At 36.0% G+C, this 12,299-nt stretch overlaps 1 protein-coding gene across 1 annotated transcript in view; it reads right to left on the bottom strand.

Annotated features, from left to right (window-relative positions):
• Positions 1 to 12,299, bottom strand: part of Ref1 (RNA and export factor binding protein 1) — a 44,539-nt gene that overhangs the window by 16,801 nt on the left and 15,439 nt on the right. Inside the window, exon 3 of the mRNA XM_090386749.1 lies at positions 344 to 491. Coding sequence (XP_090242875.1) covers positions 344 to 491 — 148 coding nt within the window. The remainder of the gene's footprint in view (positions 1 to 343; positions 492 to 12,299) is intronic.

Below are 12,299 nucleotides of genomic sequence, written 5' to 3'. Positions count from 1 at the left end.
TAGTTTACAAATTCCTCCCCCTTTTTTTTACATCTAACTTAATACATTCAATAATACAACTCATGATATCAAATTGTGATTTGTGAAAAAACAGTACTGAGAGAAAAAAAAATCAATATTTCTAAAAAAATCATTGTAAAAAACCAAGTTAAAGCAGCTAATAATTTATAAACATCGAAAACAATGCAGAGTGGTGTTATTGGAGAGAGAGGACAGATATGAGAAGTTTTTTTTTTTACTAATACTTGATAAGCTGCCTGTATCTCTGCAGGCTAATAACTAATAATAACACCTGTTTGAAATTACAAATATTTTAAAGTCACAACAAGATACTTTAACATACCATCTAATGGAACACCATTATACTGTTTCATTGCTTTCATAGCATCTGCCCTTCGTTCAAAAATTACATTTGCAGTTCCCATAGATCTTCCTGATCTATCATAATGGATGGCAGCTTTCCTTAATGGACCAAATTCAGCAAACAATTCCTATAAATATATAAAATAAGTACATATCATAATGTACTAAAAAGCATTTCAGCAAGTATGTCATATAAAATATGATGATATTCAGGAATACTGTTATTTTCATATTTTCCTAATGTTATTTAGGATGTTATTGGAAAATACAAAAATTCTTTATGGTGAAAATTTTAATTTCAATGGTGGATATATCTCCTCCCTCCCTCCCTCCCTCCCTAATTAATGCGGGTGTTTCTCAAGATTCAGTTCTTTCTCCCACTCTTTCCCTTGTATATGTTAATATATTAAATGACATTCTTCCACTAAATAGAAATCCTATCTATATCTAATGATAGCACACTACATTCCTGGTCTACATAAGCTGCTCCAACTTTTCAAACTCACCAAACCAAGTTTTTAATTCTCTTCCTCATTTAGCTCTTCTATTTCTATTCTTTGGAACATTTTTCTTTTAAATGTCCTTTTGAAAATTGCAATCTAAGAAATTCAAGTAGAGTTCAATGTTAACAAGCAGTTTTTTTTGTCTTCTCAGCCTTGAATACATACGTTCTAAATATTAAAGGTGTGAAATATCTGTACACTTATTTATAAGTTTACACTACATTCTACATATTTGTCACAATGTAGGCAATTTCCATGTAACCAGACACACACACTACTACCTTCACATCACATCACATTCAAAAGATTGCTCCTGAAGAGCACTTTTGAGAAGAGTGGATAAGGGAGAAAGATGTGGACTATTATGTAGGATGAAATAAAAAAATTTAAAAAATCCATTCCATATTTGCAATACCAATGCTGTAACATGATTGATATATTCACCATGTTTTTCGATTGAGAGAAGCAAATATCAATTGGTAACAGAAATAAGCTTTACTAGCAGTGAACAGAAATGTTACCTCCTTATGTTTTTTATTCCCTATTTCAACTGATCTGGCTGACTACGTTTTTATACTCAAGAATTAGTAAATACTGAAAGGAAAGTATATACAAAATTTTACTAAGTTATTAAAGAACACCATTATCTAATACCATCACAGCACCACATATGTGAAAACTACAATAATCAAGAGATAGAACCCCCCCCCTTTACCCTGCATGAACTCGGGGAGGCTGTACGTCAAATCAGAAACAAGAAATGCCCAGGCCTTGATCTCATCGAGCCCGAAATACAGGAACTCCCAGACGGCCTTAGTTGCTAATGCTCCTGAAGTAGATCTGCAATTTACAATCTGATCTGTAACCTCTTCATATGATTCGTCTTTTTCAAATCCTTCGAAGCCTTTTACGTTCCATACACCATTTAAACAACTTTTAGTAATTTCCGCCCAAGCCCGGTTAATGTTTAAGATGCTGTGGTAAATATTGTAAGATTTCCAAGTCTCTTAAGTAAAATTTTTCTCATCGTCTACTGCAGACAATATCTGAGCAAACATTGTGCGTAAATAGTATGCTTTTAAATTCTAAATAACACCCTGATCCATAGGTTGGATGAGTAAAGTCGTGTTTGGCAGTAAAAATATGATTCTCACATTCAAATTGAAATCATCTACATGCGTAGGATGTCCAGGAGCATTATCTAATAGAAGCAAAATCTTGAAAGGAACATTGTCGTCTTTACAATATTTTTCAACCTCGGGAATTGAAGTAGCATTTAAACCAATCCTCAAAGAGATATTGTTATCCATGCTCTCTGGTTCGATCAGAAATGCACGGGTAGGGTGGCTTTGCTGATGGCCTTAAATGCAAGAGGATGTCCAGAATGGTACACAAGCAGTGGTTTTAATCTGTAATATCCCACTGCATTAGCCCCAAGCAAGAGCGTGGCTCTATCTTTGAAACCTGGCATTGTCCTTTTCTCTTTGGCAGCGTATGTTCGATGCGGAATTTTTTTTTCCAATACAGAGCAGTCTCATCAACGTTAAAAATTTGCAGCACTGAGTAGCCGCCTTCATCAATAATTTTTTCCAACACACCAAAAAATTTCTCTGCAGTTGCAGAATCGGCACTGGCGACATTAATCCACCCGTTTCTTGCCACGAACTTGGCCTGGAATTTGCCGTACTTATTCTTAATATCTTCATAAATGCTTGTTGCTTTTGCTTGAATGGTCGTTAAACTCAAGGGGCACTCGCTTCTGAATCTGGTTTCTCATCCATATTATTACCAGCTGTTCCATCTTTGATATAGCACCTGAATGCTGTTTTGTGATCACTGTTGATCTTAAGTGCGTTTATCCTTTGACATGTTCTTTTATACACGCACTGTCCTTTAAAATAGTATTCACTGTTGAAGCAGCGAGACCTAATTCCCTTGCAATAGATGACAAACTTTGTCCTGATTCGAACTTCTTAATCATTTTTATCTTCATTTCTAAATCAATTTTGTTTCGTTTCCTGGCACTGCCAGCACCTGTAATTTTTTGTTGGTCGCTTTCCCTTCATCATTGTACAGGAATACCTTGCATAGCACGGTTAATTCGTGCCAAAAAAATAGCGCGCTATGCGATACCACGCTGATTGAGGTATTATTAGTATGTATTTTAATGTGTTCTTACAATTTGATTATATGGGTCCAGTTGCAAAAATATATAGGTGTTTGTTACTATAAATTGATGCACACGAAGTTCTTGCAAAAAAAGAAATCAAAATGATAAAAATGAAAAATACTAGTACAAAATATTTTTATTGCAGTATGTACATACCAAAAGAATATAAGTGAAGTATGTACTGTATTTTTATTTTGAAAAATAACTGATCAGCTTAGTTTGCACAGTTCTTTTCTTCTTTTTATCTGCATACATCTCTTTATAACATGGAATGTAATTTTGCAATGCCTGACTATGATTAAAGATTTCAGTTAAGGGGAACACATTTCACCATAATAGCGTAAAAACCCACACAACTGCAGTTATCGGGATTATCGCAAATGCAATAAGATCGAGTTTACTACCCGTTGATAATTAGATGCACTAATAGAAAAGCCCAATAAACCAGAAAGTGCAAATTGTTTTTTGGTCGTGATCTCCAGAAATGTGCTTTAGAAAAATATCACTAAGGCATTTAAAATTGATTCTTATAACGAGAACATATGATAACGATGAAAGGTTAATGAAATTTTCATTATAAATATGACATTTTAGAGAGATAAATAGTTTAGTAATAAAGCAAAATTTTTGACTTCCAAGGAATTGGAATGAATTATATAAAAAAAAAAAAAAAACCCCAACAAACAAAAAAACAGTGTGTCATTGGGTTCACATTAAGATATTTTCACGATACCTCCATTTATTCATACAGGATGCAAAATACGTTTCCACAATTTTTTTAAGTTTGTACCACCTGACAAACACTTACATAAAGTCGAATTTCCGTAAGTCGGGGAGTTCCTGTACTGAAGAAAATAGTGGAATTTCAACCACAATTACTCCTCTCATTATACAATAAATGCTTAGAAACTGGCCTATTCTGAACTACATGGAAAAATAGCTAACCTAAAAATCCTACAAAGAATCCAGAAAACACAGAGGCCTATCGATTTGATTCACTTTGATGGCCAAGTGTTCTGGCAAGGCTGAGGGAGGCCCGAGTGCCAATCAATTTGTACAAAGTCATCAAAAGTTATCTGACCCAAAGAAGAGTTGAGATAAACATGCAGTACCAGAAACTTACAAGAGAGAGAGAGAGGTGTACTGAGGATGTCCACAGTGGTCGGTTCTGGGGCCACTCTTGTGGAACATGGTCCTCAATGAGTTCCTGGAAATGGACCTGGGACCCATGAGAGCGCATGCGTTCGCAGATGACCTTACCTTGCAGTGGAAGTGGGCTCCAGGGCCAAACTGGAGGCATTGGCAAACTGGCCACTACAGCAGCTACAACAATGGGCTTCCAAAAAACAATTAAGAATTTCACCAGAAAAGACCTCATAAATCCTCCTCAAAGGGAAACTACAATTGCAGCAGCCCCCGCAAATCAAAATCGAAAATGTCACCATAAAATTTGCAAGCGAGCTAAAGTACTTAGGTGTAATTCTGGATAATAACTTGTCTTTCCAGCAGCACCTGAAATACATCCAGAGAAAAATCAGGGGCTACTCTGGGATGGTAGCCAGAATCACAAAGAAGGACTGGGGTCTCAAAAAGAGAACCCTGTTAATATACTACAAAATAACTTTCATACCAGCAATCACCCTATGCAGCAACGATGTGGTTTCCCAAAGCAGCACTGGCTGTGAACAGAAAAACACTTAGACGATCCAAAGGACCATATTACTCACAACAATGCGAGCTTGCAGCACAGTAAGCACCCCACCCCAGCAGGAGAGCTCCCCATGGATCTGGAGGTTATCCAGGCAGGGTTGCTGTCCAGGTGAGTGGCTGCCACCCACCAGGGCTATATGATTCATCCGGTGAACAGCCTAAAGAATGAAAAAGTCAGGTTACAGACCCACCTCCCAAACCTTTCCCTCAAGTCTTGAATTAATCCACAAGGCCACATAAATAGTTAAGGTGGCTTAAAAGATGTGAAAAATCAAGTGCTTTTTGCATTTTAGTGATCAATCCACCCCCACCCAGTGTAAACATAATGGATTAAGTGCACCTGGAGAGGTGGATAGAAATGCAAACTTTAAACAAATACTCTAACAAATTTTCATTATAGCTCCATTCAATTTCATTATAACACATTAACAGATAATTTCATTATTAATGTTTTGTTTTGAAAAGTCTTTTCGAATTAAACAAGGTACACAAGTCACAGGACCCAATTCAGACTTTGAATTTCATTGTAGATGTATTTTGAATAACCTATACTAAAAATACATATAAAACCTTACATTGTTGGTTGGGAAACAACTTTGAAATATTTCCATTTTGAATAATTCAATATTGAATTAATGAGAATATGTACAGCATTATCATACAAAATGACTGAGCTATAGAATGAAATTTAGCTTAAAAACAATTTTGACAGTATAAAGTAAAATAAATAAATAACATGGTAAAAACTTTAAACTGTCAATTTAGTTACCCAAAATGTTACTTTAGAAAAAGTACAGTATAATATCTCGTACTACAAGTAAATGCTCAAATTACTTCTGTATTTTTCTCTATATTCACTTTATCATTTTTTTTTATATATACAGAAAATAAATATGACTCATTATATAAATACACATTCTTATACTTACAATCCAGCTGGACTTCATTCAATATTAAAAAGGCATCAATACTAAAATTAAAAATAGCAGCAGCACTCATATGAGGGTTAAGCATTCAAGTAATGGAACTTTCCCTCTCCCTCCAAGATGTTTGCTTTCCTTTCTAGACAAAAACCATTATCATATTTTAAATATCATTTGAAGAACAAGCCACAAAGAGGCTATGATCAAAAAAAACATTATCACATCCAAATTATCCTTCACCCTGTCACCCACCAATTTTATCACTTCACTCAGGTGATTTCCTTCTTCAGAGCACTTAACCATCACTAGTCATAAACAAAGAAGGAAAAAAAAAAAATCAACAGATCTATGTAAATATGAAAACTGAGCTGTTACATTTACAGCTCTACTTTTTTGTAAAACCTAAATTCACATAGCAAGAAGCATTAAAAAATTCTACTCTCTAATCCCCCACCCATAATGGGTGTTTTTTGCATACCAAATTTTCACAAAACATCATGTACCCCTTTCCATACACCTGACGGCGCCTCCGTAGCCAGGTGGGAAGGAGCAGCAGTGCGTAGCACACGCTTCTTGATTAGACCTGGGTTCGAGCCCGTCACCACCAAATACAGAGGATGCGGAAAGGTTAAGGAATGACCACCGCATATCCTGGAGCAATATGGCCTTAGTTGCTAATGCTCCTAAAAACCAAACAACAACAAACAACAACATACACCTGACAATGCTTACACGGGGATTACATGAACGTTTCTTGTTATTACAAGCGCTCTGTGATAGCCAAGCCAGCACAATACATTATTGTTTGCTATTAGCTTATAAAGGTCTCGGTTCAATTCCCACCGGTTGAGTTATTCTAGGTTTTAACAGCATGCACATCAGTCTGTGAACACATACATCTACAGACATACTACACTTCAGTTATGAGCACATGTTTGTGAACTGTTAATACCAATAGACAGGGTTGGCCAAAAAATAGTACCACTTAAATGTACTGTACTAGATGAAAGCTTTTTGTTTTTGTTTAGGTGTTAAATCAGTTAACCAATATAGTTCATGCACTTATTTTAGGTGTGACATACTGTAAACAGCTACACAATTAAACAGAGAAGAAAGTAGGCACCCTGCATTGTGAATGAAAGTCTTTCAAACTGCTAACAACTGTGAGGAACACGTTAGCGGCAATTAGTAAAAAGTGCCTCCAAGATGACTAAGTATTGATTGAATTTATGAAAAATTTATGTGAATGGGATCTGTTGCAAATAATTATATGGGAAACATTGGATGTCGTAGAAGTGTTAGATGGAAGAGAACACTATGTCCAGGAAGCAATTCTTAATCTGTGGAAATCAGTGCCTGCCCAGACTGCAAATAGAAAATGGTATTTCGCAAAGATCAATAAAATACGTTATTCTCTGTCTGGATTTGGTAATGAAACCATATTACCAACAGTTGGCACAGGAAATCCCCAAGAACTGAGAAAATATGTATAGAATTCTCCTAAGGAGAACACTTGGTATAGTAGGTGCCTCCATAGCCAGGAGCAGCAGTGTGTAGCACACGCTTCTTGATTAGACCGGGGTTCGAGCCTGTGACCACCGCATATCCCCAGAGCAATATGGCCTTAGTTGCTAATGCTCCTAAAAAAAAAATCAAATAACAACAGCAATAATAAATAACTTGGTATAGTGTTTCACAATTGGGAGTAATCAATTCATATATTTTTGAGGGTATGACTCAATGCAGCATCAAATCTGAAATTGCTGTGGGATTATGTCACTGGCAATTTTCAATTAAGCATCCAATTCAGTGGTTACTTTCAACAGGACAGCACACCATTGCACTACAGAGGTTTTTGGAAGCTACTTTTGGTAGCTGATGGATCGGGAGGGGGTAGCCTCTTACCAAGGCCTGAAAGATCTCCCACCTGACTCCCTGCAACTTTTGGCTATGGGGAATGGTTAAGAAATGAGTTTATGCTACAGAGCCTCAGTTTTGATATACCTCAAGGAAAAAATATCCCAAGTTATCTTCAGTATACCACAGAATGTGTGAACCAGTGAAATATTCAACATTACACAAAATGCTTGTGCGCACTGAAAACAAAAGAGAACAGGCAGAAGACATATATTAATGGTATATATGCATATATACACAGGCAACCCCCCCATATAACACGGTTTAACTCTAACATGACTGGTAAATTGCAGAAATCCTTGCCCAACACTGTTAGAGAATTGCGGCAAACCTCACACAACATGGTATTTTTGAGCTTTGCTATTATTTGGTTGTAATTTTTCAACATTTACATTCTTTTTTGGTGAATCCCCGCTGCTGTTGACTCGCTAATCATTACACAAAAAAAAAAAAAAAAAAAAGGAAATCCCTGTGTTAGGTTCTGTGTATTGAACTTGTGCTTGTTTCAGACCATAAAAAATTGTGACTTTGAAGCGTGCAGTTCATGACTTTTAAGGTTTTTGTAAAGTTATTTTGATTTTTATTTGATCATTTATAAATTTTACTGTGTATGTGTTACTAAACTTTGTTCTTAAGAACTGTATTGGAATAATTTCTTTGTTGTGAATTAAATACAGCCCCAAATTATGCCTAAGGAATGTAGGCATAATTTGGATAACTGCCGATTTATTTAAAGAATGGTTTCTAAATTGTTTTGCAACAGCTGTGGAAAACTATTTAAAGCAGAAAAATCTAGATTTCAAAGTTTAAATGTTCCTACCACCTAATACAACTTCTTTAATTCAGCCATTAGATTAAGGTATTATATCTACCTTTAAAACTCATTATATCAGAACATCGTTACAATGGATTTTGGAAAAAAATGATTCCGAATCTATTGAAGTGATGGAGGCAAGGAAATATTTTTAAATTGTGGACTGTATTGAAATTGTAGCTTTATCGCTCAAAGGAATAAAACCGTCAACATGTGCGTGTTGGAAAAAATGTATGGACAGAGTCAGTTCATTCGGGAAATATGGTTGAACCGGCAGAAAACGGAATTGATGTGATAATAGAACTTGTTAAATCAGTAGGAGGGGAAGGTTTTGACGATACGACTACTGAAGATGTTCAAGAATTACCAGTAGAAAATGAGGCTGGCAAAGCAGATTTGCTAGAAATGGCATCAATTCAGATTATGATAGCGCAGATGAAAATTCTGAAATTCCGAATTCTACATTAAAAAGCATACAGGAAGGCATAAACTTAGCCAAGAAATTAGAATCTTATTTTTTGAATGCAGATCCTTCAACTGAAAGGAACACAAAGTTCAAAAGGGAGCTTAAAAAATGCTCTAACCCATGCAATTATTTATTTATATTTATAAATTAATTACAAAGATCTTTGTAATTAATTTATAAATATAAATTACGCAACCTACAAAGATCTATCAAGCAAAAGCAAACAATCCGAGAATACTGATTTTAAGATACAAGAAATCTAGATGCTGCAGAAGAAAGTTCAAAAGGTGAAGATATTCTGCAACAGAGAAAACCTTCTCGTTCGATTGCGATTGGCAACAATGAAGAGGAAGAAAATTAAACAAACGTACATTACCTGACATATGTATCACAGTGTGCAAGTCACTTGTTCAGTTATTACTATTTTTAATAAAAATTAAGTTTCCGATGGTTATAAAAAAATGGTGTATTTTTGTTAGCTTTTGGAACGTAACACTTCTCTTTGTCCCATATAACATGCTTTCGCACTACATGAGATTTTATAGGACCCTAACTACCGTGTTATACAAGGGTTACACATGCACGCACGCACTTTTCTTTTATCATTACAATGCACTTAAAGAGAGACCAGTATTAGACGCTGGAATAAAAGGTAAGCATGGACCAAACTGAACGAAATAAATGAAAATGAAGCCTAACTTCACCTAAGTTTTCTTAAATTCATGGCCCTGAGAAAGAAGCCACAGAATCATATAGTCAACTGCAAGTGAAATGTATGATAGATCAAACTTAGATGACTATACCATCCAAAGACAGATGCATACTTCAGATGGCTACACATTGACTCAAGTTAACCAAAAGCTGATGAAATGGTGAGAAAGCCAACAAGTTTGTAACAGAAGGCTACTATGTTAGTGATGATAAGACTGTTTCCCATATACTGTACTGACTAATGTGGAGACATTTGTCAGTACAGTCCATGTTTTCTGTGAAGAAGTGAATATGACCAGGATCTGTGCATGATGACATCAGTCTCATTATAGACCAAATGTAAGAGAGATAATTTCCAAATCCATAACAAGATAAGAATGTTGCTCATGACTTGCACCCAAATCTCCAGCTACATTTTCTATTTACACTGCAGCTCACGACACTTGTAAAACCATTATTAACCAATCCAAACTTGATTCTGAACAGGTTAAGAGTAGAAAACTTGTTTCTTGTCCAAATGGGAGACAAGCATCCTGGTCTTTTGACGAAAGCTATTGGCTGTAACTTCTGTACATATAAATTCCCACCTCTGACTCTTGATTTTTAAGGAGTCCTTATGTGCTGTAATGTAATAACTAGATCGTATGTATAGCTTAGCTTAATTTTCAGCACTCACCTCTGAAAGGTGGGTGCTGAAAATTAAGCTAAGCTATACATACGATCTAATTCCCACCTCTGTTAAAACCCGATGGTTCAATTGCATTATCAGTTAATGATAAAGCTGATTTACTAGTATCCTACTTTTTTTTTCTAACTCTTGTATTGATAATCTTGGGAAATCTCCTACTATACCCAGTGCCTCTTGTGGTCTTCTGCCAGAATGATATTAGATTTGTGAACAATCTTAATCCCAAGAAAGCTCCAAGTCCTCATTGCATTTCTGCACTCTATTCTCAAAATCTGTGCTCCTCTTCTGTGTCACCTTTTTACACTTTCTTATTCCAGTGTTTTTCCTTTTGCTTGGAAATTTGCACATATCCAGCTAGTCCCTAAAAACAGGGTGACAAATCCCTCCCATCTAATTATTGCTCAATTACATTCACCTGTACTCTTTCCAAAGTAAAGGAGAAATCCATTCCATCAACTACCAACTCTTAAACTATCTTGAAACCTTCCATTTGATAAATGACTTCCAATATGGACTCCATCAGTGTTATTCAATGGACAATATACTGGCTTATGTTACTCATATTCAGAAAAATTCAATGGAAAAGTTTGGTGAAACTAAAGCAGTCGCTCCTGGCATTTCTAAGGTTTCTGAGCATGTTTTGTGTAAAGAGTTTCTAAAAAAGCTCCCATTTTATGGAATTTCAACTGTGTTTTATTTTATTTTTTGCAATTAGGTATCCAGTTTTCTCTCTGACTGCAATGATGGTAGATGGCTGTCTTTTAACTTCTCCATTAATGCCAGTGTTCTCCAAGGTTCAGTTCTTTCTCTCGCTTTATTTATTTTGTATATTAATGACCTTCCGCTGACTGGAAATCCTATCCATAGTTTTGCTTACCATTTTCTAATATCTTCTGTCAAATTCCTAAATGCAGAAATTGTATTTAGAAGAAAAACAACGCCAGAGTGAAAAAGAAAACCCAGTTTTTTTGGATGCATTAGAAGCAATATTTGTGTTGTTTATATACCGTGAGAGATTAGAGATAATCGATCTTTGCTCAGCTTCAATCACACTCAGATTTCTAAACAAGGAATATCTCTATTAGGAATTACCCTAATGGCATAAGTGCATCACAGATATTGCTTCCACTGCATCCAAGGCGCCTCCATAGCCAGGTGGGCAGGAGCAGCAGTGCGTAGCACACACTTCTTGATTAGACCTGTTGCTAATGCTCCTAAAAACCAAATAACAATAACAACAACGCAATCCAAACAACTGGGTTTTCTTTTTTGCTTGGCATTTCTTTTATTCTAAACAACTACTCACTTTGTACAAATTTAAAATCTGCTCTACCATGGAATATTTCCCACATCTGGTATAGTGTTCCTAAGTCTTTCTCTCTATTCAAAAGAGAGCAGTCAGGTTAATTAATGATCAGTCTCTTACAAAGTCTCACAGATGTTATGTTCTGTTACATGCCTTTCCTATAGATACTTCCATGGGCATCTTCTTTTGAACTGGCATTTGCAATTCCCCCACTCTCTTCCAAACTTGTTCAATGTTGTGACACACTTAGTCACTTTTGACTAAACTCGTACCCAGGATGCATGCCAATCACTGGAGCAAATTACACAAGTTCCCGTAAAAAATTCTGTGGTGTGGTGACATTGTTTTACGAGGACAATGATGAGCTCTTGTCCTATGCACCATATTCACCTCCTTAGCTCCAAGAGACATGGAGCTAAATCTAATAGCATGGTTTTGAGAATAGTTCTTCAGAAAACTGAAAAATAAGCTTAACACGGCACTGTGCCTTAATATGCTGTTGGATACAGAAATGTAGTGCCGCCCGGAAATTGGTTTAGTTTTGATTTTTTTTAGGAGTATTAAAAACTAAGGCCATATTGCTCCGGGGATATGTGGTGGTCATTCTCCGACCTTTCCACATCCTCCATATTTGGTGGTCATGGGTCTAATGAACCCCGGTCTAATGAAGAAGCGTGTGCTACGCACTGCTGCTCTTGCCCGCAGGGGCACCTCCGAAATTGGTGATA

The sequence above is a fragment of the Mastigoproctus giganteus genome, chromosome 12, assembly GCF_048544385.1.
Source record: "Mastigoproctus giganteus isolate SK-2022 chromosome 12, ASM4854438v1, whole genome shotgun sequence".
NCBI lineage: Eukaryota > Metazoa > Arthropoda > Arachnida > Uropygi > Thelyphonidae > Mastigoproctus > Mastigoproctus giganteus.
The sequence above is the reverse complement of the archived record's forward strand: the minus strand, read 5'-3'. Positions and strand labels throughout refer to the sequence as shown.